Source organism: Ascaphus truei, chromosome 21 (assembly GCF_040206685.1).
Source record: "Ascaphus truei isolate aAscTru1 chromosome 21, aAscTru1.hap1, whole genome shotgun sequence".
NCBI classification, from domain to species: Eukaryota; Metazoa; Chordata; class Amphibia; order Anura; family Ascaphidae; genus Ascaphus; species Ascaphus truei.
Genome location: NC_134503.1, coordinates 20,732,995 through 20,760,859, shown reverse-complemented (window position 1 = coordinate 20,760,859; position 27,865 = coordinate 20,732,995). Strand labels below are relative to the sequence as shown.

Here is a 27,865-nt window from a genome sequence, read left to right as displayed (position 1 = left end):
TGGCCAGCCGAGTTGCAATAAAGGACCCTGTAGCACCCAAAGGAGCGGGCCGTGCGGCCCAGGGCGCTAAGACTACCCCTCCGTGGACACACCAGCCTGCGGCAGTAAACAGCACACCCAAGGCTGCAGAGTTCAAGCATGAGAGGCGGTGTTACACTTGCAACAAGGTCGGGCATCTCAGGCCAGACTGTCCGGACCGGGACCGGTCCAAGGGACCCCATCAGGGGCAACGCTCACCAGCTGCGAGGCCGGTCGCCCGTGTGCGACTGGCACACACAGAGGAGCCAAGTACAGCCGTGGAACCAGCCCACAGAGGGATGCCCAGCGGAGAGACTGCACTTGCCACCTCAGGACCAGCAGCTGAGAGCGGGGGACATCAGGTTGCTCCAGTCGGCATGCAGCCCAACAATGTCTGGCAGAAGCATCTGCGGAAGGTGACCATCGGAGACCGGCAGGCGGATGGCTTGCTAGACTCCGGTGACACTGTGACTCTCGTTCGCCCTGATATGGTGCGGCCAGAGGATTTGCTGCCGGGCACCGGGATGCAAGTGACCATGCCAGACGGAGGACCACGGTCACTCCAGGTTGCCCGGGTCTTTTTGGACTGGGGTGCCGGACGTGGCATGAGGGAGGTGGGGGTTTTGCCTGGGTTAGATGCTGAGGTCTTGCTGGGTAACGACCTAGGACACGTTACCTGTGTTTTTACCACTGAGCTGGCACCTGTTGCAGCGATCACCAGGAGCCAGTCAGCAAGGATCGCAGCAGAACCAGCCCCTGTCCCCCTGCATTTGGGACCTACAGTTCCAGTAGTCTCTGCAGAGACCAGACAGGTAAGCCAGACTCAGTCGTTTTCTGACACTGACTTACTGTTCCCTGACGAAGCTGCCACGCCAGCGAAACGCGTTGAGTGAACCTTGCAGCAGTCCAGATGTGTGACCAGCATACCCCAGAACCCGTTTTGATCCATTCTGCGATCGCCGACGAAACCGGAAGTGACGCGACGGGCCGGACCGGAAGTGACGCAACTTCGGGAGTGAGGGGGATGACACACACCAATGCTGCGCATCGATTTTTATGTGTCTAAGCACATGTTGCTCATGTAAGTGCAATAGAAATTGCCTATTTTCAATATATCATTCGTGAACATACAATGTTGCACTAGAGTCGTCTTTTTCATTCTATTGAGGGTTTGTCCTGCTGACATCAGGGAGGGTCTACAAGCCAGACACCCCTGCACAGTGCTGAATTCATCCACTGCATCTATTGCTGTTTCAAATGCTGTATTACAACTGGCAGAATGTGAGTTCCCATTCATGATTCCTGTGTTGACTGCTGTACCTGTTTAGATATACCACACTATTATATATTTTTCCTTTGCATATACATGGTGATACCTGCGCTCCCCACAAGCTTCTCTTCAAGAAAGGAGAAAACTGGAACTTCTCCAAAGAGGGTTGAGCAGCAAAGTTTGCCATTCTTATCATATTTGAGCACTTTTATATATATATCACATATCTTTATTAATTGTTTCATTTATTTTCACCTTCACTAGTAGCGCCTCACAATTTCTGTTTTACACTCTGCAGAGACCAGACAGGTAAGCCAGACTCAGTCGCTTTCTGACACTGACTTACTGTTTCCTGTACCTGTTCCCTGTCCCCCTGACTCAGATGTGACCGGGGGGTGACCAGAGTTAGGTGCCCAGTTTAGGGATGCGGTGCGATCTGATCCCAGCTTGGCAGGCATGAGACTGCGGGCGTCCGAGTCTAAGCCAAGCAAGGTGTCTGATTACTTCTTGTGGCACCACGGGCTCCTATACAGAGAGCAAGGGACCACCGGGTTAGATGAGGTATGGACGGGGAAGAGACAGCTAGTGGTACCCCAGGAATATAGGCAGCAGTTGTTGCGGGTAGCCCACTCCATTCCACTAGCGTGGCATCAGGGGGTCGCTAGGACGTGAGCCCGGCTGTTGCAGCGTTACTACTGGCCGGGGGCATCATGTGAGGCGGCAGAATTCTGCCGATCCTGTGATGCCTGCCAGCGAGTAGGTAAGGCAGGTGACCGTGTGAAGGCACCCCTGAACCAGTTACCATAGGGGAACCTTTTCAGCGGGTAGCTATGGACCTCGTGGGACCCCTCATGGTTCCCAGCTGGTCAGGAAAGCGCTACATTCTCACGGTGGTGGATTTTGCCACCCGGTACCCTGAGGCGGTAGCGCTTGCCAGCATTGATGCTAGGGCAGTAGCTAAAGCTCTGTTTGCCATTTTTTCTAGGGTAGGTTTCCCTAGTGAGATCCCAACCGATCAGGGGTCGCAGTTCATGAGTGAATTGCTCCAGTGTCTCTGGGAGGTGTGCGGGGTGAAGCACCAGCGCACGACCCTTTACCACCCCCAAACCAACGGACTTTGTGAGGTTCAATGGTACCCTGAAGCAGATGCTGCGAACATTTATAGAGGCAGAGGCAAAAGACTGGGAGATTCACCTGCAGCATTTGCTGTTTGCATACCGAGAGGTGCCGCAATTCTCTCCCTTTGAGCTGCTATATGGTCGCAGGGTACGGGGACCTCTGGACCTATTCCGTGAGGGATGGGAAGGGGAGACTACCACTACTGATGCGTCTGTGCTTCAGTATGTGATAGATCTCAGAGACCGGTTAGAGATGCTCATGGGGTTGGCACAGGACAACCTTAGGGCTGCTCAGACCAAGCAGAAGACTTGGTATGATCAGAATGCCCGTAGCAGAGAGTTCATCCCAGGACAGCAGGTACTTGTTCTCAAGCCCATTCGGGAGAACAAATTAATGGCTGCCTGGTCGGGACCGTATCCGGTACTGCGAAAGATGAACGAGTGCAACTATGTTGTACAGGTAGATGCTGAAAGAGGGAGAAATAAGACTTATCACATCAACATGCTGAAGGAGTACATAGCACAGAGTGTGGCGTCGGTGCTGGCCATTTGCAGCCAACCAATGGGGAATCCGGCGAGCAATGCTCTGCCTGATCTCCTGGGGGAGGCTAGGCAGGGAGGGACCATAGAGCAGGTGGAGATAGGGACTCAGCTGAGTGTCAGGCAGAGAGCAGAAGCCAGGGTTATGCTAGAGAAGTATAGGGCTCTGTTTTCAGACAAGCCAGGGAAGACACACATTGCAGAACACCCAGTGCTGACAGGGGATCTGAGACCTCTGCATAAGCACGCTTATAGAGTGTCAGCAGAGGTGAAGGGCAAGAGAGGGAGGTAGAAGAGATGCTGGCCCTTGGGGTAATTGTACCGTCCCAGAGCCCTTGGGCTTGTCCGGTAGTCCTGATGCCTAAGAAGGACGGAGCCACCCGGTTCTGTGTGGACTACCGGCAGCTCAATGCGGGCACGGTGTCAGATGCCTACCCCATGCCCCGCATGGATGAGTTGTTAGATGAACTCGCGGGGGCAAGTTATCTGACGACTATGGATCTCAGTAAAGGGTACTGGCAGATCCCTTTGACCCAGGAGGCTAGAGAGGTCTGCATTTATTACCCCAAGTGGCCTCTATGAATTTCTAGTGATGCCATTCGGGATGAAAAATGCACCGGCTACCTTTCAACGCCTGGTCAATCGCTTGCTGGAAGGTATGCAAGGGTTTGCAAGGGCATACCTGGACGACATTGCTGTCTTTAGTAATTCGTGGGACTCACACTTAGTGCATGTAGCTGCGGTGCTAGCCAGGATTAGGGAAGCGGGACTCATGTTGAAACCCACCAAGTGCTCAGTAGGGATGGCAGAGGTATTATACCTAGGGCACAGGGTGGGTGGCGGGCATCTTAAGCCAGAACCAGCTAAGGTGGAAGCTATAGTGCAGTGGCCCGTTCCCAAAACCAAGAAGCAAGTCATGGCTTTCCTAGGCACCGCAGGCTACTACAGGAAGTTTGTCCCTCAGTATAGCGCCATTGCCAAATCCCTGACTGACTTGACCCAGAAGCGACAGTCTGTGCTGGTAGTCTGGTCTCCTGCCTGTGAGGTCTCGTTTCAGGCATTAAAGACTGCACTAGCCAGCGCTCCTATACTTGCTGCTCCAGACTATGCAAAAAAGTTCCTGGTGCAGGCTGATGCCTCACTCTGGCATTAGTGCTGTACTCGGCCAAGTGGGGGAGGAGGGCGATGAGCAACCGGTAGTATTTCTAAGCCGCAAACTGCTGCCCAGAGAGGTGGCATATGCCACCATTGAGAAGGAGTGTCTGGCCATAGTGTGGGCTCTAAAGAAGTTACAGCCTTATTTGTATGGCAGACATTTCACAATAATAACTGACCACAATCCTTTGAGTTGGTTACAGAGGGTGTCGGGGGAAAATGCTAAACTTTTGCGCTGGCGTCTTGCCTTACAGGAGTGGAACTTCACCATCCAGCACAAGAAGGGAAGTGAGCATGGTAATGCTGATGGCCTTTCCCGCCAGGACAGCCCTCAGGACTTACTAACTTCAAGAGCTGGCAGGTCAGCCCAGCCACCGGACGGGGTGGTCAGGGCAGTCCCTGCGTCTTGTGGGGGAGGTGTGACGGGGAGGAAAGGGTTAATACCTGATTTGCCATGCATTACTGTTGTTGCTCTGTCCCCACCATTTTTATTCCCCATGTGCAGGCCATTCCCTGTCTGCGAGGGTAAAAGACAAAATGCATTGCTTGCCATACCCTCTAACCAACACATGATAGAAGATCTTAAATGTAAGGCAGGCGGTATTTTTTTGTAAGTTTTAGCAGGAATTACTTGGACATCCAGCTGTGATATGGGTGATTGAGCTTCGGTATTTTTATGACCAAGCCTGAAAGGGCTGTAATTATTTTTATGATGGAGCCTCAAAAGGCTCCCACAGATTTAGAGTCCCCCTGTCTAAAAGAGTGTCAAATATGAAAAGACCCAGAGACCCATACAATACTGGCATACAGATGCACAGCAGATGTCAGGCTATTGACACCTTTAAGACAGAGACCAGACACAGTGGCCCCAAGAAATGGGCGTAGCCCAGGTATGTTAAGTGGCATGGGCATCAACCTGACCCATGCGCCCTGCCCACCGGACAGCCCTTTTGACCGGTCTTATGAATTGTGGGTCACTTGGCTATTCGTGGGTTTTTTTTCCCACGAGGGGATTGGATCCACATGTTAAAGATAGCTTTGGCCAGTCTATAACTGTGGCTCCCCAGGTATTTCCCAGTGTGATTCTTGAATTTTAATCCATGATGTAAAGATGCAAGACTTTGTTCCAGTAAAGCAGCAACCAGTCCAGGAGTGAAGGGGTTAATAACCACATAACCACAGGACTTTTAAAACCAAGGCTGCATTTCTTGCACTGGCACGCAAAGGACAATTTCTTTCGTTCCCAGGACAATTTATTTTGTTTCCTGATCCCAGTGAGTGTGGTTTTAAGTGTATTCTGCAGATGTCGTGTGTTTGTCTATTAAGGAAATAAATCACAATTTATTTTGCAACTTGTTCTGTTCAATCAAGTACCCAGAAATATAAATGTGTTGATAAAAGTTGATGTCATCGTGACACCCTGACATTACCCGGATACCCGGTGCCGGGTCCACTTTCCAGCTGCCGGGTCCGTGTAATTTCCGGGTAGCTGAAAAGCTGCCAGGTAGTACCCGGTACATCACTAGAAATTAGTCACTCCTGGACAATTTAATAGTGCTGTACTAAAGTGTGTTTTAAATTCCTGAACCATCGTTTTTTTGTTTTTGTTTAAATCCAGATGTCACTTCATTTATCAATTTTAATAAAATTGAAATTCATTTAAGCACTGTATACTTGTTAATGAACTGGAAATAATATGCATATTCAACTGGGCATGTCCATTGAAGATGCAGATGTTATCTGCCACACAAATAGCATTTGAGTAAACAAATTTTATTTGAATTTCCAACACAATCAAATTTGTAGAATCAGATGTATCCTAATTTATCAACTTTACTCAGTTGCTGTCTTACCCAGCTGTACAACCCTGTTTATGTAAAGCCTTTTTTGCTAACGATGGTTAAATGTTTAGATAATTACTAAAACTACCAAATTGATCGCTCTTCTGCACAATTTAGTGTTTCAATTTTTCGAGCCCCCTAAAATTAGGCCCATCTAGCATATCTTTCTCACCTCCCACAAGTTTTTGTTTTTCCCTTCGATTATAGGTTTGACACCTATAAGGTTCCTACACATACCTCCACTAGCCATAACATTAGGGTGGTGGTCCTGCAAACAGAGGCCGCATCTGATTGCGGGTGTGACGCCTGGCTTGAGGCCACCCAATACTACATGCTCGTAACTCAGATCTTGGGGGTGTCCACCTTTTTGAGGTGCTGTGGGTGCACCTCTCGACACAAGTAAATAAAGCTGTTCACCTGTTAAGATTAAACAATTATTTTTTGTATTCCCCCTCCCTCATGTGATAAAATGTCCGTCTCCCCCCCCCACATCCACCCCACCTGTCCCTATTCCTCAATGGCAGTGTAAAACAATCCAAATTACAGATGTCACTCACTATATCCAAAGCCAGACGTTATCCACCTCCCATGAGACATCTCCTCTGGCAAAACATGTCCAACCATGGCAAATAATTGAACACCACACCAATATCAATTAATTGTCTTTCCTACAATGTAAAAGGACTTAATACAACCCCCCCACCCCCCTCCCAAAAACAGACTTCTGCTTGTAGACCAAGAAACTTGAAAATCCAAATCTTCTTACTGCCCCTGTTAGGCTGAGTCCATAATCAGCGCTTAGGCGCTGAGCCGTGCTGAGGCGCGCTGACGCTTGCCAGTGAGCCCCTGCAGCCGCAATAAAAGCGGCTTTAGTAGGGGCGTGCGGAGGTGTAGCTCTTAATTTTTTTTTAGTTTCGGCGCTCACGGGAGCACAGGGCCGGTCACGTGAGCGCTTTGCCCAATGAGGGCGAACCAGCTCTGTGACGTCACTGGCCCGCCCCCGGACGGCGCGCGAACTAAGGCCAGGAAAAGTACCCGCTTTCCCTCAGCCTCAGCGCACCTCTGCACGGCTGCAGTTACCATGGACTCAGCCTAACTCTCATGGAATTGGGATGTCCCAATGGCCATTTTAAATGGAGACTCAATGTGACCATACTATGCAAACCAACCACTAGAAAAGTTATTGAAAATACTATTAAAAACGTTTTGAAATAAATAAATACAGATGATGTAACCCCCTCAACCCTCTGGAAGGCGCATAATGCCGTTATTTGGGGAGTATGCATTAATATAGCTTCTCATAAGATCAGGATAAAACAAACCTCCCTCTTAACTAAAGAACTAGAACTGGAAAGCCTAAATAAAATCAAGCCTACTAAAAATAAAATCGAAAAAGCAACCAAACCAAACCAAGGAAACTTGGCGATTACCATCCAAAATCGATTCATATACCACATCCAACACTACTGTTAAATGCTTTCAGGCAAGAAATAGGTAGGTCTATTACGACTGAGGAAATCTAAGGCAAGACGCTTAAAAGCAATAAAAGTCCTGGCCCTGATGGCCTCTCAAATGGCTACTACAAACAAATTATCCAAACACTCCTACTGTACCTTACAATACATGGTTCCATTATTTCATCAGTTTGTTGGGTATTGCTTACCCTAGATGCATGTCTGAGGCTATGATCGTAGTGATCCAGAAAGAAGGAAAAGAGACGTGTGCCAGTTATAGACCAATCTCCTTGTTAAATACTGACTTAAAAATGTATGCAACAGTCTTGGCTGAACAACGATCTACCTAATTTGGTACATCCTGACTGTGAAAGGGTAACCAGGTCATCAATAAAGGGATTATGCCCGGCTGGTTACCTCTGAGCCCTATTTCAGGTTTTAGATTGTCAGCTCTTCAACCTGTGTATTGTACTTGCGATGAATGTATTGTATGACAATAGATTTGTGTTTTTTACCTTTCCAGGAGTGCTAACCAGTGAAGATTCTCAGGCTATGAGTTTCAAGGGGGGTTGCGGTAAAAGTGTTGTCAGATTGTGTCTAGGTAATCGGAGCCTAGAGTTGCTGGCCACCCCGAAAATGTATCCGGGAATCAGGTCTTATTCCCAAAGACATATAGACACCACTCAGGTCAAAATCTTCCCTTGAAAACAGTTGCGCGACTCACCGTCAGGTTTCCCTGCTTCAGCACAGACCAGAAAGGTAAATGAGGGCATAGGGATTTGTATATCCTTGGTACAGTTGGGATTCCCCAAGTTAGTGAGGGTCCCCCAGTATATGCCCAGGTACCCCAGAATCAGTATAGAGGTTCTGGGAGGTTTCTCCCACTATAGATTACGTTGTGAGAAACTTTATGAAACCGACATCCAAGTTTCAGTAAGGGAAAGGGATACAGCCCTGGGAGTGTGCCTACAGCGTTTTTTGGTTCTAAGAAAATTAGGTTTCCTTAAGGGAAAGAGCTACAGCGCTGAGATTGCAGCTAAGCATCTTTTCATTTGACAGTGGGTCTTAGGCCATGACCATGGTCAAAAAGACCGTGCTGAGCCGCACTAAATTTCTTTAGTTCACTTACCATTACTTGACCCACTCACCGACTCCCGTTGAACAGCTTACTCTCGAACCAATCCACGCACAGGAACCCATAAAATAATAAACCATAAAATAATAAAACACGACAATCCAGGGGTCTTCTATTTGTAATCCATCTTCATCTGTATTCTTCTTTCTTGTATCTTCTTCCGGGGTCTTCTTGTCGTCTTCGGCCACGCACTTGTCTTCTTTCTTCTCTGGAGGTCCTTCATCCTCGGCGTCTGCCTTCAAAATGAGACGAGATTTGTTTTGGCCGAGAAAAAAAAAATTACGTAATTTAAAGGCAATGATAGCACAGCCAATCAGAATGGCTTTGCTTCAATTGCCTTTAAGATGTCATGAAAAGAAACATGGCCGGCCTCACATGGTACGGTTGCCAATCAGAGCGTGGGAACTCCATCCCAACTCTTCTGTGGCACAGCTGGGAAGTGAATCAATTGACGGAAACAGCCATTTATCTTTATTATCTGTATGTGACATTTTGTTTATATATTCTATGGAGGAATTTGCTGATATCACTGAAATGTTCTCCTCTTTATCGGATGTGGCTGGCTTCAGTGATGCAGAGGTGGCACAGATCTGTTTTGCGGAGTCGTTTGAATCTGTGGTGGGTCCGGATAAGGCAGCGGACATCTTCAATGATTTTATCAAATTAAAGAAACGTGAAGTGGACTTTTTTCTACATGGGGTCACCTTGTCCCACTATCACAAGGAGAGGATGCTGCCCAGAGGCTATAGGGGGAAAAATCAACCCACTATAGGTAGGTATGATGTGCAGTTCTGTAAGCGCTGGATAGCCATTTTAAACAAGTGCTCGTTCGACTTGATGATCCTGGTCATTGATCAAGCAAGCAAATAAATTGCAAAACTTAAGAAGGATATAGACCTGTTAGACATCAAACATGGGGGGACCCTAGCGGCAGACACAGGCACGGACTGGACTGATAAGATTAAGACCACGGTGGATACATATCGGGCCAATCTTATCAAATTTAAAAAGGAAAAGCTCCGACAGGTGATTGCAGACTACAAGGAGCGGAATGTATACCGGTGGTTACTAGGCCTTGGGGACACCACTGGTGCCAGAAGTGACCGCAATGCCGTTTCCAGTCACGGTCCAAGCACGGTGGTGCAGCTAAAATGGGATACACCACCAGTGAAACGGATCAATCTGATGCTCCGGACAGTGCCCCTATGGAACCTTTTTTAGGGTCAGATGACGGTGGTCGGGCCAGGATACCTCCACATGGTGTTACACAAGGAGAACCAACAGGAGAGGTTGCCGGAGATCGGCGATATCCCGTGCGCAAAGGCAAAGCGACAAGGGGATCCAAGACGCAGCCGGTGAGACGGTGATATACAATCTGTCGGATAATTCACTAGTGCCGAGACTAGTGTTTTACAAAAGGGCCTATCCTTTGTGCCTACCTACACCCAAGATGCCTTCAAGTGGGAGGTTGATATGTACAGATTGCACAGACATCTGAGGCTGAAAGATTTCTTCTCCAAGAGTGGAATGAACGATCTATCCAGTGGCACCGAGATGAATCCATTTAAGCCTAGGAGTACCTTTGATCCTCACTCTACTAATCCGAACATTGCCACATTTATGAATCTGCTAACCAAGGACTCAACATCCTGAAGAACCATAAGACGAGTTTTCATAACCTGTCCAGAGATGAACAATCAGCCCTCAAAAAACTACGGGACAACAAAGAGATTATTGTGAGGGCTGCGGATAAAGGTGGGGGGATTGTTGTGCTCATCTATCAATATTACAGACCAGAAATTGAACAGCGCAGTCGTCTATAGTGATGCGCCACCAAGAGCTGCTTGACCCGACGACAGCCTATAAAAGGGAAATTGATGGTATTATCTATCTTTGCCTTAATAATGCCTGGATTACAGAGGAGACAAGTACATTTCTGACTCAAGATCATCCAGCAATGCCAGTGCTGTACACTCTCCCTAAGGTACATAAGTCCTGTGTGGCACCTCCGGGCAGACCCATCATCTCAGCCCGGGGGTCGTTATGCCATCCTCCCTCACAACTTGTGGATTTTTATCTGCAGCCACTGGTAGCCAACATGGGTTCATACATTAAGGATACAAAGGACTTCCTCAAGCAGCTTGGGGGCATGCTGGCTACCAAAGTATACCGGAAGAGCACTGATAAGAACTCATTACTGTGTGCAGCAAGTCATCATCCCTTACCACTCAAAAGGGGTCTCCCCTACTCACAGCTCCTAAGAGTGAAGAGGATTACAACTGATCCAGAGGAGACCGAAAGGGCCTTGGTACAGATGGCTGCACGCTTCCGAGAGAGGGGCTACTGTGAAAAGGACATCCAATTTGCATTACAAAAGGTGGGACAGATTGATAGGAGTGTATTGCTGACACCAGTGTCCAGAAAGCCGGAGACCAACAGACTCAATATAGCTAGCACCGCCTCTAATGATATGAAGCGATGCATCCGGGGTAATTGGCGGATCTTGGAGAATGATGAGAGGATGGGCATATGCGCCAAGGAACCTACGTTCTGTTTTCGTCGTGGCCCTAGCATCGGGGATATGGTGACAGGATCTGATCCCGTAGAGAAATATGCCACCTCTAAAACCTGGCTGGCCAAGAAACCAGGCTCATATCGTTGTCATGGCTGCACGAACTGCCAGTCCATGCAATTGGGCCCGAGTTACAATCACCCCCACAGTGGCATACCTATCAAAATCAAACAGGCACTTACTTGCGAATCTAAATTCGTTGTGTATTACATCAGATGCCCTTGTGGACTCCTGTATATTGGTAAAACCATGAGGATGTTAAAAGAGCGGATGGCCATGCACCGCACTACAATTAGGAAAGCCCTATTGAGTGGTGGTGATGACATGGACCTTAAATGTCTCCCCGTCGCGAGACACTTTAAAGAACAGGGACATTCTCTAGCAACGCTTAGATACATGCCTATTCTTCAGGTCCCTGTTCCCACGCGTGGTGGGGACAGGGGTAAGATCTTGCTACAACAGAAGACCAGGCTCATTTATGAACTACGCACCTTGGCACCAGGTGGACTGAACGAAGAGTTAAAAATGGGCTGTTTTTTGTAATTTGGTTGCTATACCTTGCATGTTGAATATTGCTTGCTTTGGTTTTTGATCATGTTTTTGTGTGTTGTCACTATTCTTCCATAGCTTCACTTCCCTTGCATATTGTCACTCCCATGGTTTCTTTATTGTCATTATTTATTATGTATTGTGCAGCTGGGGCCCCTGGTACCTTTATGACTTCATCCAGTGGCTTTATTTAACAATAGTTTAGCCACAGTCTTTTGGGTATGTATGTCTGCCTTGTGTTGGTGCCGTGGGTGCAGTGTCGCCCCTGCTAACAGTGTTTACTACTGCGCCTGCGATGTCTGTGTGCTGGCGTCCTAGGTTGCCAGGGTTACTTCACACGGGTTCTGTGTGCTTTGTCAGTGCGCACTTCCGTTCCCTATTGGCACCCCGGCTCACTCTTTGCCCTATGACACGCAGGCAGGTCAGGTGACGCGCTGCAGCTCCCAGCACTGGTCGCACGTTGCGGACGTCAGAGCAGGCTGCTCTGATCACGAGATGGATTCTCTCTGCTCGTGGACCCAGGTCGCAAGTTGCGGACGTCAGAGCAGGCTGCTCTGATCACGAGATTGATTCCCTCTGCTCGTGGACCCAGATGGCTCCTTCCCGGTCCAGGTATTGGTTACTGATGTGTGGTGCTCAGCTGTTGAACATGTGTTTAATGACAGGTTGTTGGTGATTGTTTTTTTTTTTTTTTATCTCTTTACACTTGGGGTGTGGGTATATAAGTATGGTCACTGCTAGTTGGTGTTTGCACGACCCTGAGGAAGGTCTCCCTTTGAGACCGAAACATTGGCTTTCGTGTAACTGTTTATTTTGGATTACTCCTTGCTGGTTGCTGTCTCCTTACTGGTCTTTGGGCTGGTTCATATGATATATATATATATATATATCTCCGATAAGCACCGAAAACATGATCGGGGCTACTAGAATACAGCCGATTTTAAAAAGTGGCCAAAGGTGCTGAAAAATGGCTTAAATTTTTTTTCGGCAAGAAAAAATAGCGATTTTGGCCACTTATCTGCGCTTTCTGAATACCAAAGGCTTTTTGTGGCGAAAAAAAACTTTTCGGCGCTTTGTGCATAGAGCCCTAGGTTCTCACTCTCTCTCTCCCACCAAAAGACTTAGAACATTTGAATAAAGTGGAAATGTATAGTTTTAGACCAATCTAATTATGCTTGGTGCAAGTTAATGCCCAAGTCACCCTGAGCCTGGTATAGGGGTTCAGGGTACACTCCAGCTAGGTGATAAAAGCTGAGAGATTTTTATTAAAATATGTTTAAACTTTATGCATTAAATCAGACATGTCGGTTGTCCTGCAAAGACTCAGAGGGTGCTTATGGCTACTAGATCAAAGTAGAAAGATCCAGGGCAACTTCGGATTTGTATACAAAAATTTAATTCAGCACAAAATAGTTTTTGTGCTGAATTACATTTTTCTATACAAATCCGAAGTTGCCCTGGATCTTTCTACTTTCTCCAATGCTGGATGTTCTAGGCAGATATCCCTGAACCAGGAGCACCGGTATCAGCAAGTATCTTATTTGTTTTTTGTGGTGTGCAGCTTCTCTTGTGATATTACTAGATCAAATGGACATTTGTCCTAGAGGTGTGATCCCTTTTGTTAGCAGGAAAGGCTAGAGGTGTGCGCACCATTTGTTGAGGATAGCGAAGTAGTGGCCATATTCTCAGGTCAAGAGTCAGATTCAAAAGCAAGGAAATAGACGTGTTGAACCTTTTGGTTAGCACACAGGGGTGAAGGAGACTGAGCGGCACCCGGTAAGAAGGCAGGATGCATATGCTAAGTGACAAGTGGGGGAAGATGACCTTGGTTGCACATGCTCAGTTGCTATACTGAAGCCCTCTGCCAGGGTCTATAGAGACTGGCAGAGTCTGGATATAGGTAGAGGGATTGGTTCCCACGCCAAAGATTGGCCGCAAATTATACAGATTAGGCTTGGAATTGTTTTAAAAGTTTGTGCAGTCATTGGAGAGGAGAGATTCACCTGAGATTCAGTTCCATATAAGTTTCATTGTGTGATCCAAGGATTCCCAGCTCTGAGTAAATCGTCTAAATTTCTCAGAGGCTGTGTCGAGTTACAAGATCCCAGAAGGAAGAGGCTATTTGAAGGAAAAGTGACCTAGATTATTTTGCTGTTTGTTTGAAACTAGGAAAGGTTAGTTTTATATCCTAGTTTCCAAAGTAAGCGGCAAATTCAAAATCATCAAAAGATGCTCTTGGAGAAAGACGCGAGCCGGCTTCAGAGATTTCAAGGCAAGACAATTTTCTAAGTTCCATTTTTTTGGGGCCAAGTTCTGGAAAGAGAACATGGAGGTCGCAGCTGGAACTACTCGCCCAATAGAGTACCAGGATGTTTGGTCCCTTCTCCCGGTCAATGGATTTGGGCAGCTCCGGAAGAGATACAGCGGTGGCGTTTGGTAATTCATGCCGACTTGAGTTCTAGGACTTTTGCAGGTAACTCCCGGTCAACCTAAAGACTTTGTTTTCTGTGTTATTTCTACTAGGAAAGGTTAGTTTTGTAGCCCAGCCCCCCAGTAAGTGTGTTTTATTCTGTATAATTGTAATTCATCGTGTGTACATCCGTTTCAAAGGAATAAATCACAATTTGTTTTAGTTCTTGGTTTTGCTCCGTGATCTGATCCCGTTATAAAGGTGTAAATACCTGGTCTCCCATTACACAGACCAAGTTGGGTTTGTCCCTTACCGCCTGGCCTGGGATAACACAAGGAGATTGTTCAATGTCATACATCACATTCACAAAACGAAGACCTCATCGGTTGTAATTAGTCTAGATGCCTAAAAGGCTTTTGACCGACTAAGTTGGGACTTTATTTTTCAAGTTCTACAAAAACAAAATTTTGGCCCTACATTTCTTATGGGGATGAAAGCTTTATATTTGAACCCCACAGCTAAAGTAACAACCAGTGGATATCGGTCATCTCCAATTTATAATTCAGAATTTAACCAGACAGAGGGGTCCACTGTGCGCCCTTTCTCCCCCCATATGTTTGCCCCATCAGTGGAACCATTGGCTAACACAATTTGGGCAAACTCTGACATTACTTGAATTATAATAGATCAGTCCCAATATAAATTAGGACCATTTGCTGATTATATCATCCTGACCCTTGGTAATCCCTTGACATCGCTCCCCAATCTATATAAAGACCTCATAGATTTTGGCGGGATATCTAATTTTAAAATAAACTGATCCAAAGCCACAGCTATACGATCAAACCTATCTCCCCAAACTACGAAATTCTTAAAACTAAATTTCATGTGTGAATCCTACTGTAAACACCTAGGGATCAATATCACTTCTCACCAACACACTATACAAAAACTACCCTGAACTCTACAGGAAGATTCTAGGCCTCCTGTCGAAATGGAGAGGTTGAGTTGTCTTGGTTTGGATGACCATCCTTCCAAAGATCCTCTACTATTTCCACATCCTCCCAGTTAAGGTCCCAAACTGCGACCTTACTAAACCCCAGAAGGAATTTAATAAATAAAAAAAGAACCCACAAACCTCTCAGAATTAAAAAAAAAAATTGTATCCTGCAACAATCCGGTACAATAGGTGTAGGAGTTCAAAATATTACAAAGCGGCACAAATAGGCCAGCTAATCCATTGGCATGATAGCTCAGGGAACAGACGATGGGTTGATAGAGGCAACGATATTCAAACAATTGAAACCAGCACGACTCAGGGATATTTTGATGCCCAAACCTCTAGATCAAAAAAAAATCTCTAATCACTCCATACTTTCGACGTGTGAAACCTAAGACCATAATAAATGAACATCCACTTTCCCCAACTACATCCCCAATGACACCACTTTTTTTTTTTTTTTTTTAACCACTCATTAATGCCAGAGATAAAGGCAGAGGTATTCGCTAGTTTGGAGAAATTTGGATGGTTGGCATTCAGGATTTCCTGGAGGGTGTCGCTGCAAGTACTTAAATTAAGTAGTAATATATGCCCCATAGCTCGTTCCTGGCTTACCGTCGTATTAAACATTTTGTGAAATCACAGAACCCCATTAGATCCCAAACCACCTTTTGAGAACCTGTAATTTTACCTCACGTGTCCGTTGTTTAACATCTACAGTATATCGCATGTTGTCTCTGGGTGTATATACTTGTCTTTTGTATCTGTCCCTATGGGATAAAGATCTATGCAAAGAATTGAATATGGACAACTGGTCTGACACGGCAGTCAGCAAAAAAGACTTCCATCAATACATTAGCCACGGAACATTCTTAGAAAAGAATGTACTTATGGTATTTAGCCCCAACCAAATTGCACTGTATGTACCCTTCCAGTCCTGATGGATGTTGGCGTGAATGCTGTCCACATCTGGTGGACCTGCCCAAAAATGTCCCCTCTGGGAAATTAGAACTAGATTAATATCATAGGTTCTTACACAACATGCAAGATCCATGGAGCGTCCTTTTGGGAAGACCCTTTTCAGATATGTCGAAGGCTGCAAGCAAACTGATTTACCTATTTCACAGTAGTTGCCAAATGCATGATGGCTAGAAACTAGAAAACAAAGTAAATTTGTGTTACTGAGTATGGAAATACCGACTGCATATCTGAGGGACTCCAACCCCTTAATTCTGACGTAATAGCCCCACGATTGCAAATACTAGTGACCTGAACCACTTCCCCCACCTCCCCTGCCCATCCCCCCCCCTGCCCCATCCCTTCAGAACCAATCTCCCCTATACTCTACCCTGGAGAATTAAGAACAACTTTTTATTTTAAATCTTGTACTGTATAAAAATGCTTATAAATTGTTGTACATCATAAAATGTAATAAGATACAATGACCCCATTCTCCACCCCACCCCCTCAATCTCTTACTTTTTATGATGGCTTCTGAATAGGAGTGCTTGTTAATGAGGTGTTTCCTCAACCTGTAGTTGGAGGAGAGCCAATGAATATGAGTGTGTTTGTCTGCATCTCCTGTTCATGATCACAAGAGGATCAATAGAAAATGGAGGAAATTCAATCCCTCCCTCCAGATGTACTGTATTAACTAGGCTTACATTTTTTTTGGTACATCTATTCCTGTTTCAGTTTGGCATCTCATTTGACGCATTTTTCTTCCTTTTTTCTAATACACACACAGTACAATGTCGGCGGTCTTGTTCGTCTGGTTTAAATTCTCAACTGAACTTCCCGACTTTAATTTAAGTGGCTTTCCTGCATTAAGAGCGGTGTAAATAGGGCCAGATTTGTTACAATCTCATACATGTAGTAACAAATGTTCTTGAATACAGAACATTAATTTCCTATTGTGTTTATTTTTTTTTTTTTTCCCTAATTTATGTAATGTATACTTGGTTTAACAAATATTATCAACTTCTTACAGTACCGGATTTTGCAAAGATTAAAACATGGCCTTCATGTGAAATAAATGGAATGATTTTTGTTTGGTATCATTGTGATGGTGTTGACCCTACTTGGAGCATTCCAGAGCAAGAAGAAATTACCACTAAAGAATGGGTGTATCGTGGACGAACACAGCACTTTGTTAATGCACATATTGAGGTAGGTTTCCAGTAATGTCTGACTTATGTATGCTTCCTAATACAGTACTTGTATGTGTTTCAGTGAAAAATGTTGGTAACTATATGAAAATGGGCAACTTAAATTAACTTTTAGTAGAAAAAAACTGCGTTTTGTTGTTGCCATCCCGTTATCTTATTACCAACAAATTGGCTATATATTAAGATTAGGCCTTTTTCTTTACAAGATGCTAAACGGCAATAATATGAAACATGAATAGATAGCAGCTGTAATATATCTAAACCGGGAAAAGGAATACAAAGATAGGCGACTTATACCTTTTTAAGGGAGGAGTTGTTAGAGAGGGGGGGAGTAGAAAAAGGGCTAGAGGGGGATAAAGTGGGAAGCATAGAGGAAGGGGGATAAAGTCGGCGCAAGAGGTAAAGGGGATATAGAAGGAAGAAAAAGGGCCCGGGAGAAAAAAAAACAAACAGACCAGAGTAGAGGACACAGTGGGACATATCAGGGGTCTCCAACCTCTTCTGTAATGAGAGCTACTAAAACATACTGTACATATCCAGTCACATTCATTTAGCAGTTTTCACCAAGGAACTGCAGCTGAAATGCAGCCTGAGCAGGGCTTCTCCACAGCCAAAATGCAATTGACTAATTGCCCATAAGGATTAACACAGCAGGGGTCCCATTCAGAAACAGGGACCCCTGCTGTTTTAATCCTGATGGGATGTTCCACCTGCGCTGCACTTGGCAGTGATCAGGCCACAGTTGGGCTGCAAGCAAGGGCAGGGTGGAGATGAATCTGGCTGCATCTGTATATTGAAAATACGTGGATTAGGTAGGGGTACATAAGGTGGTAAACTCTCCCCCCACAGTATGCTAAGCACCCAACACTTATCTTGGTTTGACACATCTGTCCCAATTGCATATATCGAAGTTGGGCCTGACTTCCAGCGCGGACTGGCAGGGGAGAGGTCTGCAGAAGTTGGGTCCAACTTCTGGTTGGGCCCAATTTCCAGCATTGGCTGGGCCCAGGACAGTTGTCCCGGCTCTCCCCCTGCTGTCGCTGGCTCTTACAGCACTGCTTAGGCACAGGGTAGACTGAGGTGAACTACTTGCTGTTGTATGGAAGCTAGCAGATTGCCTCCTTACCCTCCCCCAATGATTTGAGACCGCTATCCTGTAGCGGCTGAGATTAATGCTATTCACTTCAGGAGCGTGCAAAAATTTTTTGTCAATAAAATCCTTAGAACATGGGGATACCAGTTTGCCCTGCTATCTTCTAAGAATTGGAATGTTTGCAAGACTGCAGTAGCTTGACTTTGATTTTAACCTAATCCTTTGATAGAGCTGTGTTTTTTACTTTGTTAGTTTCCATTATTATTTTTTACACCTACTCTGCTACTTGACAATGAGTACTTTATATATATATATATATATATATATATATATATATATATATATATATATATATATATAAAAAAGCCCCTCTTCAAAAGCTGTCCTTGATTCTGTCCTATTAAGTTTCAATGTCTGTTTACTGTTGAAAAGAAGGTTTGAGACCATTCTCATCAGGGGCTTCCTGCTTGTTCCTGGGTCTGTGTTTCCTGCTGCTCCGACTCTCTTCCGTGATCCACTGGGGCAAATCAGACAAACATTATACAAAAAAGAGCGCAGATAAAAATCTGTGTTAGAGAAAATCCACTTTATAATGTAGGATAACAATTAAAAACGTCCATGTAGTACAATTACGTAGATGGCACACTTCCCCCACACCATTGAAGGATGGAAAGACTAGAATGGACCCAGAGATTGTCCTCCAGGACAGCATGTCCCTTAATTTAAAACTATATATTCTATTTTTCTAAATCTCAAAGGACACAATAGCTTATGGCCATCTTTACAGTGTATCCAAATTAATATTGTGAGCAGTTCTGGACCCCCCCAATCTTGAAACTATGTGAGAAAAGTATGGAGCTCCATTTGCTCATTCAATCGCATTGGGTTTCTACTGTAACGTATAGATCCAGTACTGTTCTCTCTGCAGGAGTTTGAGATCTCCATCTCCCTTTCTAACATCTCTCATTACTACCTCCAAACCTCTCAAATGTAGACCCTCCGCTGATTCTCCATCATGGTCAAAGAAATGTTATGCCAAACTATGTATCTTTTTTGTCCTTTTTCCAAAAGACGTCTTACATTTTTCATGCCGTTGACATGCTCACCAATGCGTATTTTTAAAGGTCTTGGGGTTTTTCCAACATAATGTTTCTTACATTGGCAGTCAACGATATAAACCACAATTTGTAAAACAGGTGATAAATTGACGGATTTTATAATCTCTTCCTGTTCTACCATCTACACAATTTTTATCTTGTGCTATGTACTTACACATGACACATCTCCCACATTGGTAGTTCCAAAAAGTTTTCCCCAAAAAACTAGTGGGAGTAATTGTACTAGATTGTTTTAGAGCACTTGGTGCTAGAATGCTTTTTCAGGTTTCTAGCTTTCTGAAAGCTACCTTTGGTTTTGCTGGTTATGTCTTTTTGTAGGATTGGGTCAATTTTTAAAACATCCCAATGTTTGTAGATCTTCCTAATAGTTGTCTCTTGTTTGCAATAATCTGCAATATACATTGGTGTTTTGTTAGTATCAGAGGTTTTGTTTTTATCTTTAAAAATTTATGTATTCCAAGACCTCAATCTGCTTTTCCTCAGTCATGTATCACATCTTTTTTTATTATTTATTTATTTATAAAATATTTTACCAGGAAGTAATACATTGAGTTACCTCTCGTTTTCAAGTGTGTCCTGGGCACAGGGTTAAGACAAATAATACATGGTTACAAGTACAGTTACATAAATGAACAAGGTATACATTATATACAAGAAATTGCGTGCACAGTTAAAGAAAATATATATTATGAGCGTATGAAACAGTTACAGACCAGATTAAAGTGTGAGACAGCCTTAGATTTGAAAGAACTTAAGCTGGTGGTGGATATGAGAGTCTCTGGTATCCCTTATCCAAAAATCTGACTATGAATCTTTGATCTTCAAAATCCAATAGCTCAGAACAATTCCTACGTACCCTAAGTAATTGTCCATAGGGTAAGTTATTGAGCCACTGCAGATTGATTGATTTGATAGTCAATGTAGGAATTAACATCTACCGGTTTAAAATGTTTTTGTTACAATACGATGTTAAACTGCTTTTAGAAGCAGATACAAAAAGTTGATCTCTATTGGGGTCGTCTCTCTACCAAGTACGATATTCTGATCATTGCAGTTCAAAAATGTAATAAATTCTGCCAGGTCATCCGAGGACCTGGACCAAATGATCAGAATATCGTCCATGTATCTACCGTAATATATTCTGTATTGGCGAAATGTATTATTAACCCATACGTACTCCTCTTCCCATAGGTCCATAAAAGGACCTGCAAATCGTGTACTCTTTGCCGCCCCATTGGTCTGAATGTAGTATTCTTCCTCAAACAGAAAATAACGATGGAAAATGAACATAATTCTGTCAATAATAAATTCCTATTGTGCAATGGACAGTGTGTTTTGATGATATGTGTAATGTGCCACTGCTTTGTTCCTAATTTTTTGAATATATGTATATAAAGAAGTTACATATAAAGTGGCCCAAATAAAATTATCCTTATACTGTATATAATATTTTGAAGTGAATTCAGAACCTCCATACTGTTCCGAAGGTATGATGGAAGTGAGGAGGTAAGTGATGCCAAAAATGTATCAACATAACGAGATAGATTTGCCGTCGTGGAATCTATTCCAGACACAATGGGACAGCCTGGGGGATCCCCTAATATCTTGTGGATCTTAGGAATGTGATACATTATGGGTATTCGGGGATGAGTTTTGTAAACATACTGGAACGCTTTTATACTGCGTGCCTGCTGATTTGGCCTTTATCAAAAGTTGTTCCAGAATACTAGAGTACTCTGTGGTTGGATCTTCACCCAACCTCCGGTATGATACACTATCACTCTAATGTCGGTTAGCTTGTCTTAAATCCACCCGGTTTTGTGAAACCATACCTCCACCTTTATCTGCTTGGCCGATTATTAGATCTCCATTCTGATTGAGATCCTTTAGAGCTTGCCTATCTTGGTGTGTAAGATTGTCATTTACCACATAGTATCTATTGTTACTATATAGCATTTGGAATTCTTTTTCCATCAATTTCCCTAATAGTTCTATATAGGGGCCTTTGGACTCGTATGGATAAAATATTGATTTGGGTTTTAATCCCGTATGAGATGTCTGTTTACTGTTGATACAAAAAATGAAAATTGCCCTTTATGTGCATTTCCAAGTAATTAAAGTACCAAAGTCTTGGTATTAGGGCTATCCTAGTCTGAATACCTCCCACAAATGGCCACCCTCTGGTTCTGTTTCAATGCAGTTTTAGGTCTGTTTCTATTTTACTGTTCATCTAATATATTTAGTTTAAAATAGCAGTACATGTGAATTATTATTTTTTTAGCACCCCCAAAGTAGACATGATACATATACGAATTGTAGAATCCTCATCATTGATTGAATAGCTGATATCCTGTTGGTAGTGGTAATTTCTCCTCTTCTCTTCCCCCCCCTCACCCCCCTCCATCTGCTGGAATAGGGGTCTCAATACCATAGTTTGCATAGACTGGTTTTCGTAGGCTTAAAATAAAATGAAGACCGCTTTCAATGGTATTTATTCAAATTGGAAATACACACTTAATACTTACTGTCAGTGGTGCTGCTGTATCCATGATGTACATATATGAAAATATATTCCATACAGTGTATATACAATATATATAATATATCTATATCCATTGAACTTTGTATTTATGGTTGATGTCCCTCACACCACCAGGACCTTTTTTTCCCCAAGACATTGACAATATATTACACACTTAAAGCATCTATGTAAATTTTATTTCTAGGAGATTCCTGAAAATGCAGCGGATATTGCACATCTTTCTCATCTTCATGAGCCAGGATTTTTCAGTGGAGTCGATTTAAGATACACAAAATCAAAGATATGGGAATTTGTTAAGCACTCTTGGAAGGTACATTTCCACGCAAAGAAAATAATGGAACTTAAAGAGAAAAAGCAGTGTATTTAACCACATAATCCTTCCATTAACAATATTTCCTGCATAGAATTACATATCTGAAGCAGTCTTTTTAGGCTTACTGTTTAATACTACCTTGAATGTCTAAATCTGAAATACAGTATAGGCAACTAAAAGACTTTAAATGGTGACGCTCATAGAAAATGAATGGTTTTATATACACAATCTGCCTTTTGCAGCCCAATTATATCCAGTCCCTTGCAGGCTACGCAGTCATAATACTTTAATTTTGGCTGATCAAAAGAGGTAAAACTGTAAACTGCATAACTCGTAGGTTATTTGAAAAACATTATTTTCCTGTTCACAATGGCAATGGGCACCATAGGATTAACTCTAGCTGAGTAGGACAGAAATTGAATTCTTGCAGGTAGGCCATAAAAGGCCCCTCCCACTATCTGCAGATAGTCTTTCCTGTCCTACAGCTAGAAGTAGAATTTGTCCTTTTTTAAAAGGACTCACCGGACTGTAGTTAGTGCAGTCAAGCCATGGGGTTTCTCAGCGCCTCTTCCCCTGAAGCTCCGCTCAACGTAACATGGGTGGTAGCAAGACTGAGACTCGTGTGACAAAATAGAATCACGCATGCGTTATGGAACGCAGCGGGCAGACAACATGGCTGTAGAGCTGCTCGGAGGCTCGGATAATATTAACCGCAGAGGCGTCTGAACGCAGCGGCGTGGGGGAGACAGACTGGCAAGGCGTTCCATGTAAGTGCATAGCACGCGCACTTTCGAACATGCGCGCGCTACGATCCCAGAGGCGGTACATGCGCGAGAGCCAAGCGCTCAAATTGTCCGGGCTGACGACAGAGCGACAGCACACACAGCTGTGTGAAGGTGTCCTGGAAGCAGCATGGAACGCTCGACAGACAGAAATCAGCTGCAGGAAGCTGAAAGAAGTTTGGAAGCCAGCATGAAAGCTGGATGAAGTAAAGGGTCACTTACAAAAACTAGGTGAATCCTTACCTTAGTTTTAGTAGAGAATAAAAGTTTATCATGGAACTGAAATTTGTTCACTTTAATGCTATGGTTATACAACCGGAGGAAGGAACTTCTAAGGGGGGAAGGGGGAGGAGAGTCCCTGCATCAAAAGAAGAAAGCTGCAAAAAAAAAAAAAATGGTGTGCAGCATGTGAAAAAACAGTGTTAGAAGCCAAGAAGCTTTGTGCAGACTGCCTTAAAGCCGCCGCAGGATAGTCAAATGAACACTTTCCTATCATGAATGAAAGACACAGTAAAGCAGAGTGTAGAGTCTGCGGTGGAAGAAGCAGTGAAGCCAACACAAAAGAGAACAAGGTCTCAGACCAGCCTGGAGACTCCATATCAGACGAATCAGAGATGATATATCACCAAGTGTCGGAAAGGGAGTATGATTAGTCAGAGCAAGAAATGCAGGCTGAAGAATCAGAATTTAATTTAGATATGGTGGATAAAGGCAATGAGAGAAACATTGGAACTAGAGGATAGAGAAGTTAATCGGATAAATTATTTGGGACAAGGCAGAAGAAAACCAGATGTTTTTCAATTCATCAAGTAATCAAAGATGTGATGTTAATGGAATTGTCAAAGCCGTATGGAAAATGCAGATATGGATTGCTAATAGAGGAAGCATTGGGAAAAGGAGTCAAGAGAATTTATATTCTAAAAGCATTGTCAGAAATCAAGTGGGAAGCAGACTACGTAGTTGAAGCGTCGCTGGATACGGTAAGACTGGTCGCCAAATCGATGGCCAGTAACAGCAAGAAGAGCCCTATGGCTCGGACACTGGATGGCAGACACGGCATCCAAAAACAGTTTGTGTAATTTGCCCTTTGAAGGAGAATTTCTATTTGGGAATTAATTAGATGCAATTATAGCAAAAGCGTCAGGAGGTAAAACCACATTTTTACCACAAGTAAGTAGAAATAGAAGATTTGTCCCTACAAACCATCAGATAGAAAGAACACATTATAGGGAAGCAAGACCATATCGTCCTGAAAGACTGTTTTCAAGACAGACGACATTGAGAGGCGGACAAAATAAGCTTTTTCATAGCTCCAGAGGGAGAGCGTCATTTCCCAGAGGAAACTTTTCATGGTCAAGGGTTCCAGCGGCGTCCAGTTGGGGGAAGACTGAGCCAATTCGAAGCTGCATGGACTCCATCAATAAAACAGGTGGTGGGTACTACAGATCCTTTCTTTCGGGTACCACCTGGAGTTCAAGAACATTCTAAGAAGGGATATATTCTTAAAGACGACATATACACAGACAAAACAGAAAAGAAAACAAGCGTTTTATCCTGAAAGCATTATTACAGGCCAACATAATAACAAAAGTTCCTCGAAGACAGAGGAACAGGGATCTATTCCAAGATCATCTTGGTGGAAAAAGCATCAGGAGGTTGCAGAGCAGTATTGGATCTAAGAAACGTAAATACCTACTTACAGGTAAAGTTCAAAATGATTTCACTAAACATCATCCAAGAAGTTAAACCAAATGATTGGATGTTATCAATAGATCTAAAAGATGACTATTTACACATCAAAAATTCCTCAGATTTGCAATAAATCAGGCACACTACCAACATACGGCGCTGCTGTTTTGGACTAGCAACATCTCCCAGAACGTTTACAAAGGTAATGGCTTTATTGATGGCAGAATTAAGAAACAGGGGCGTAGAAATGTATCCATGCCTATACTATTTTCTAGTCACAAAAAGAAGAAACTGCTTAAAGACAAACATGGTTGTCCTTTCTAGAACATCATGGTTGGATCGTAAACATAGACAAAAGCCAACTAAGTTCCAACACAGTCTTTAAAATTCTCGGGAGTAGAATTTCACTTGGCAGAAAGAAAGGTGTGATTACCATACTCATGAGTCCAAGACATTGGAAGCCAGACAAGAACGCTCAGAACAGCGAACTTCTCTTAAGCAGCAGACTGTATGAGACTGCTGGGAAAATGTACCTCAACGCTAAATATAGTAAAATGGTCTGGTCTACACATGATACCATTACAACAAAAGATTTTACAGCAGTGGAACGGAGATCCCAAGGATGTAAAACGAGAAATATACATATACCCACATACAAAGAACTAAGATGGTGGGAACGTGCCCAAAATCTATTAAAAGGAGATATGTTACATCAGCTACAATGGGTAACGATCACAACAGACACAAGCAACGCAGGTTGGAGAGCCCAGATGGGAGACCTACTGTTACAAGGTACTTGGGCAACCAAAGAACAGCAGTTACCATAAAACATGCTGGAACTCAAGGCAGTACAGAAATCACTAGAAGCATTCCAAAGCCAGGTAAAGGATGGAAATATACAAATACAATCCGAAAACAAGGCTGTGGTAAAATATATAGCCGAACAAGGAGCAAAAAACTGATGAAACTAACATCAAAGATTCTATCATGGGCAAAAGGCTGTTACAGCTATAATAGCAATACATACATCAGGGCCAGAAAATATTACAGCAGATTTTCAGTCGCAATCTAATTCACCTGGGAGAATGGTCATTAGACAACCAAGTATTCCGCAAATTGGTAACTGCTGGGGGCAACCAGAAATAGATCTGAGGGCTACTCACCTAAACAGAAAGGTGGAAAATTTCATCCCACTGCAAGGCACACAGATGCCCTCAGTTTCAAGTGGCAGTTCAAACTGGCATATCTTTTCCCTCCAATTCCTCTAATTTTAAAGATTGGGAAGATCAAGACCGATCAAGCATAAGTGATACTGGTGGTACCATATTGGCCAAGGAGACCAAGGTCTTTTAATGACCTTGAGGTTGGCATCGAGAGCAAAGTCGACATCTTTGCTGATACTAAATTGTGTAAGGTAATAGAATCGGAGCAGGATGTAATTTCTCTTCAGAAGGACTTGGAGAGACTGGAAACGTGGGCAGGTAAATGGCAGATGAGGTTTAATACATATAAATGTAAGGTTATGTATTTGGGATGCAAGAATAAAAAGGCTAATTACAAATTAAATGGGTATAAATTGAGGGAATCCTTGATGGAGAAGGATTTAGGAGTGCTTGTAGACAGCAGGCTTAGCAATAGTGCCCAAAGTCATGCAGTAGCTGCAAAGGCAAACAAGATCTTATCTTGCATCAAACGGGCAATGGATGGAAGGGAAGTAAACATAATTATGCCCCTTTACAAAGCATTAGTAAGACCACACCTTGAATATGGAGTGCAATTTTGGGCACCAATCCTAAGAAGAGACATGGAACTAGAGTGCAGGGAAGAGCCACCAAATTAATAAAGGGGATGGACAATCTAACTATGGGGAGAGGCTAGGTAAATTAGATTTATTTACATTCGAATAGAGGCGTCTAAGAGGGGATATGATAACTATATACAAATATATTCGGGGACAATACAAGGAGCTTTCAAAGAACTATTCATCCCACGGGCAGTACAAAGGACTCGGGCCATCCCTTAAGGTTGGAGAAAAGGCGATTTCACCAGCAACAAAGGAAAGGGTTCTTTACAGTAAGGGCAGTTAAAATGTGGAATTCATTACCCATGGAGACTGTGATGGCAGATACAATAGATTTGTTCAAAAAAAGCTTGGACATCTTTTTAGATAGGAAAGGTATACAGGGATATACCAAATAAGTAAACATGGGAAGGATGTTGATTCAGGATATTAATCCGATTGCCAATTCTTGTAGTCGGGAAGGAATTTATTTTTCCCCTTATGAGATATCATGTGATATGACACGGGTTTTTTGTTTGCCTTCCTCTGGATCAATAAGCAAGTATAGATATAGTATAAAGTATCTGCAGTCTAAACTTAGCAAGGGTTGAACTTGATTGACGGAAGTTCTTTTTTTCAACCTCATCTACTATGTAACTATGTAATACGAGACCATGGTTTGTCCATCTCCTAAACATGGCAATAGACACCGTGGCATCTGCCAAATATCCAGGGACGGATACAGCATATCACCAGAGGCCAAACAATTGGCATTGGTGGCATGGAGATTGAGTGGAAGGTATTAAGATAGAAGGGATCTTCAGAAAGAACAATAAAAACCCTGTTAGATGTAAGAAAGAAATCTACATCAACGGTATACTACCAAATTTGTTTATGCTTCAGGGACTGGTGTGTTAAACAAAAATATATATTTTTTTCCTCCAAATACTGTGACACTAGTAGAATTCCTACAAGAAGGGTTTGATAGAGGACTCGGTCTCCGTTCATTGAAGGTGCAAGTTTCTGCATTATCGGCACTGTTGGAAAAGAATCTAGCAACTGAAAATCTCCTTATTCGGTTCTTGCAAGCAGTCAAGACCGCAAATCAAGAATAGTGCCAGCATGACCTATCACCATTACTGGATGTTCTCACAATGCAGCCTTTCGAACTTGTAGATCAAATACCCTTGACTTTGTTATCATGGAAGGTTGCATTCCTTATACAGTGGCGACACTGTTTATTCTAATACGGCCGTAACCGCGGTGTGGGGAAAGTCGCGACTAGCCGGCGGCTCGTTTGGGGATTTCCCTGGCACGT

The 27,865-nt window shown here is 43.6% G+C and overlaps 1 protein-coding gene across 2 annotated transcripts in view; it reads left to right on the top strand.

Moving 5' to 3' along the window:
* LOC142472300 (cholesterol 7-desaturase nvd-like) overlaps positions 1–27,865 on the top strand; it is a 61,682-nt gene that overhangs the window by 21,471 nt on the left and 12,346 nt on the right. Inside the window, exons 3-4 of one of the 2 annotated variants that reach the window (XM_075579301.1) lie at positions 17,053–17,231; positions 22,168–22,293. In XM_075579301.1, coding sequence (XP_075435416.1) covers positions 17,053–17,231; positions 22,168–22,293 — 305 coding nt within the window. The remainder of the gene's footprint in view (positions 1–17,052; positions 17,232–22,167; positions 22,294–27,865) is intronic. The other variant, XM_075579302.1, reaches the window with a different exon arrangement.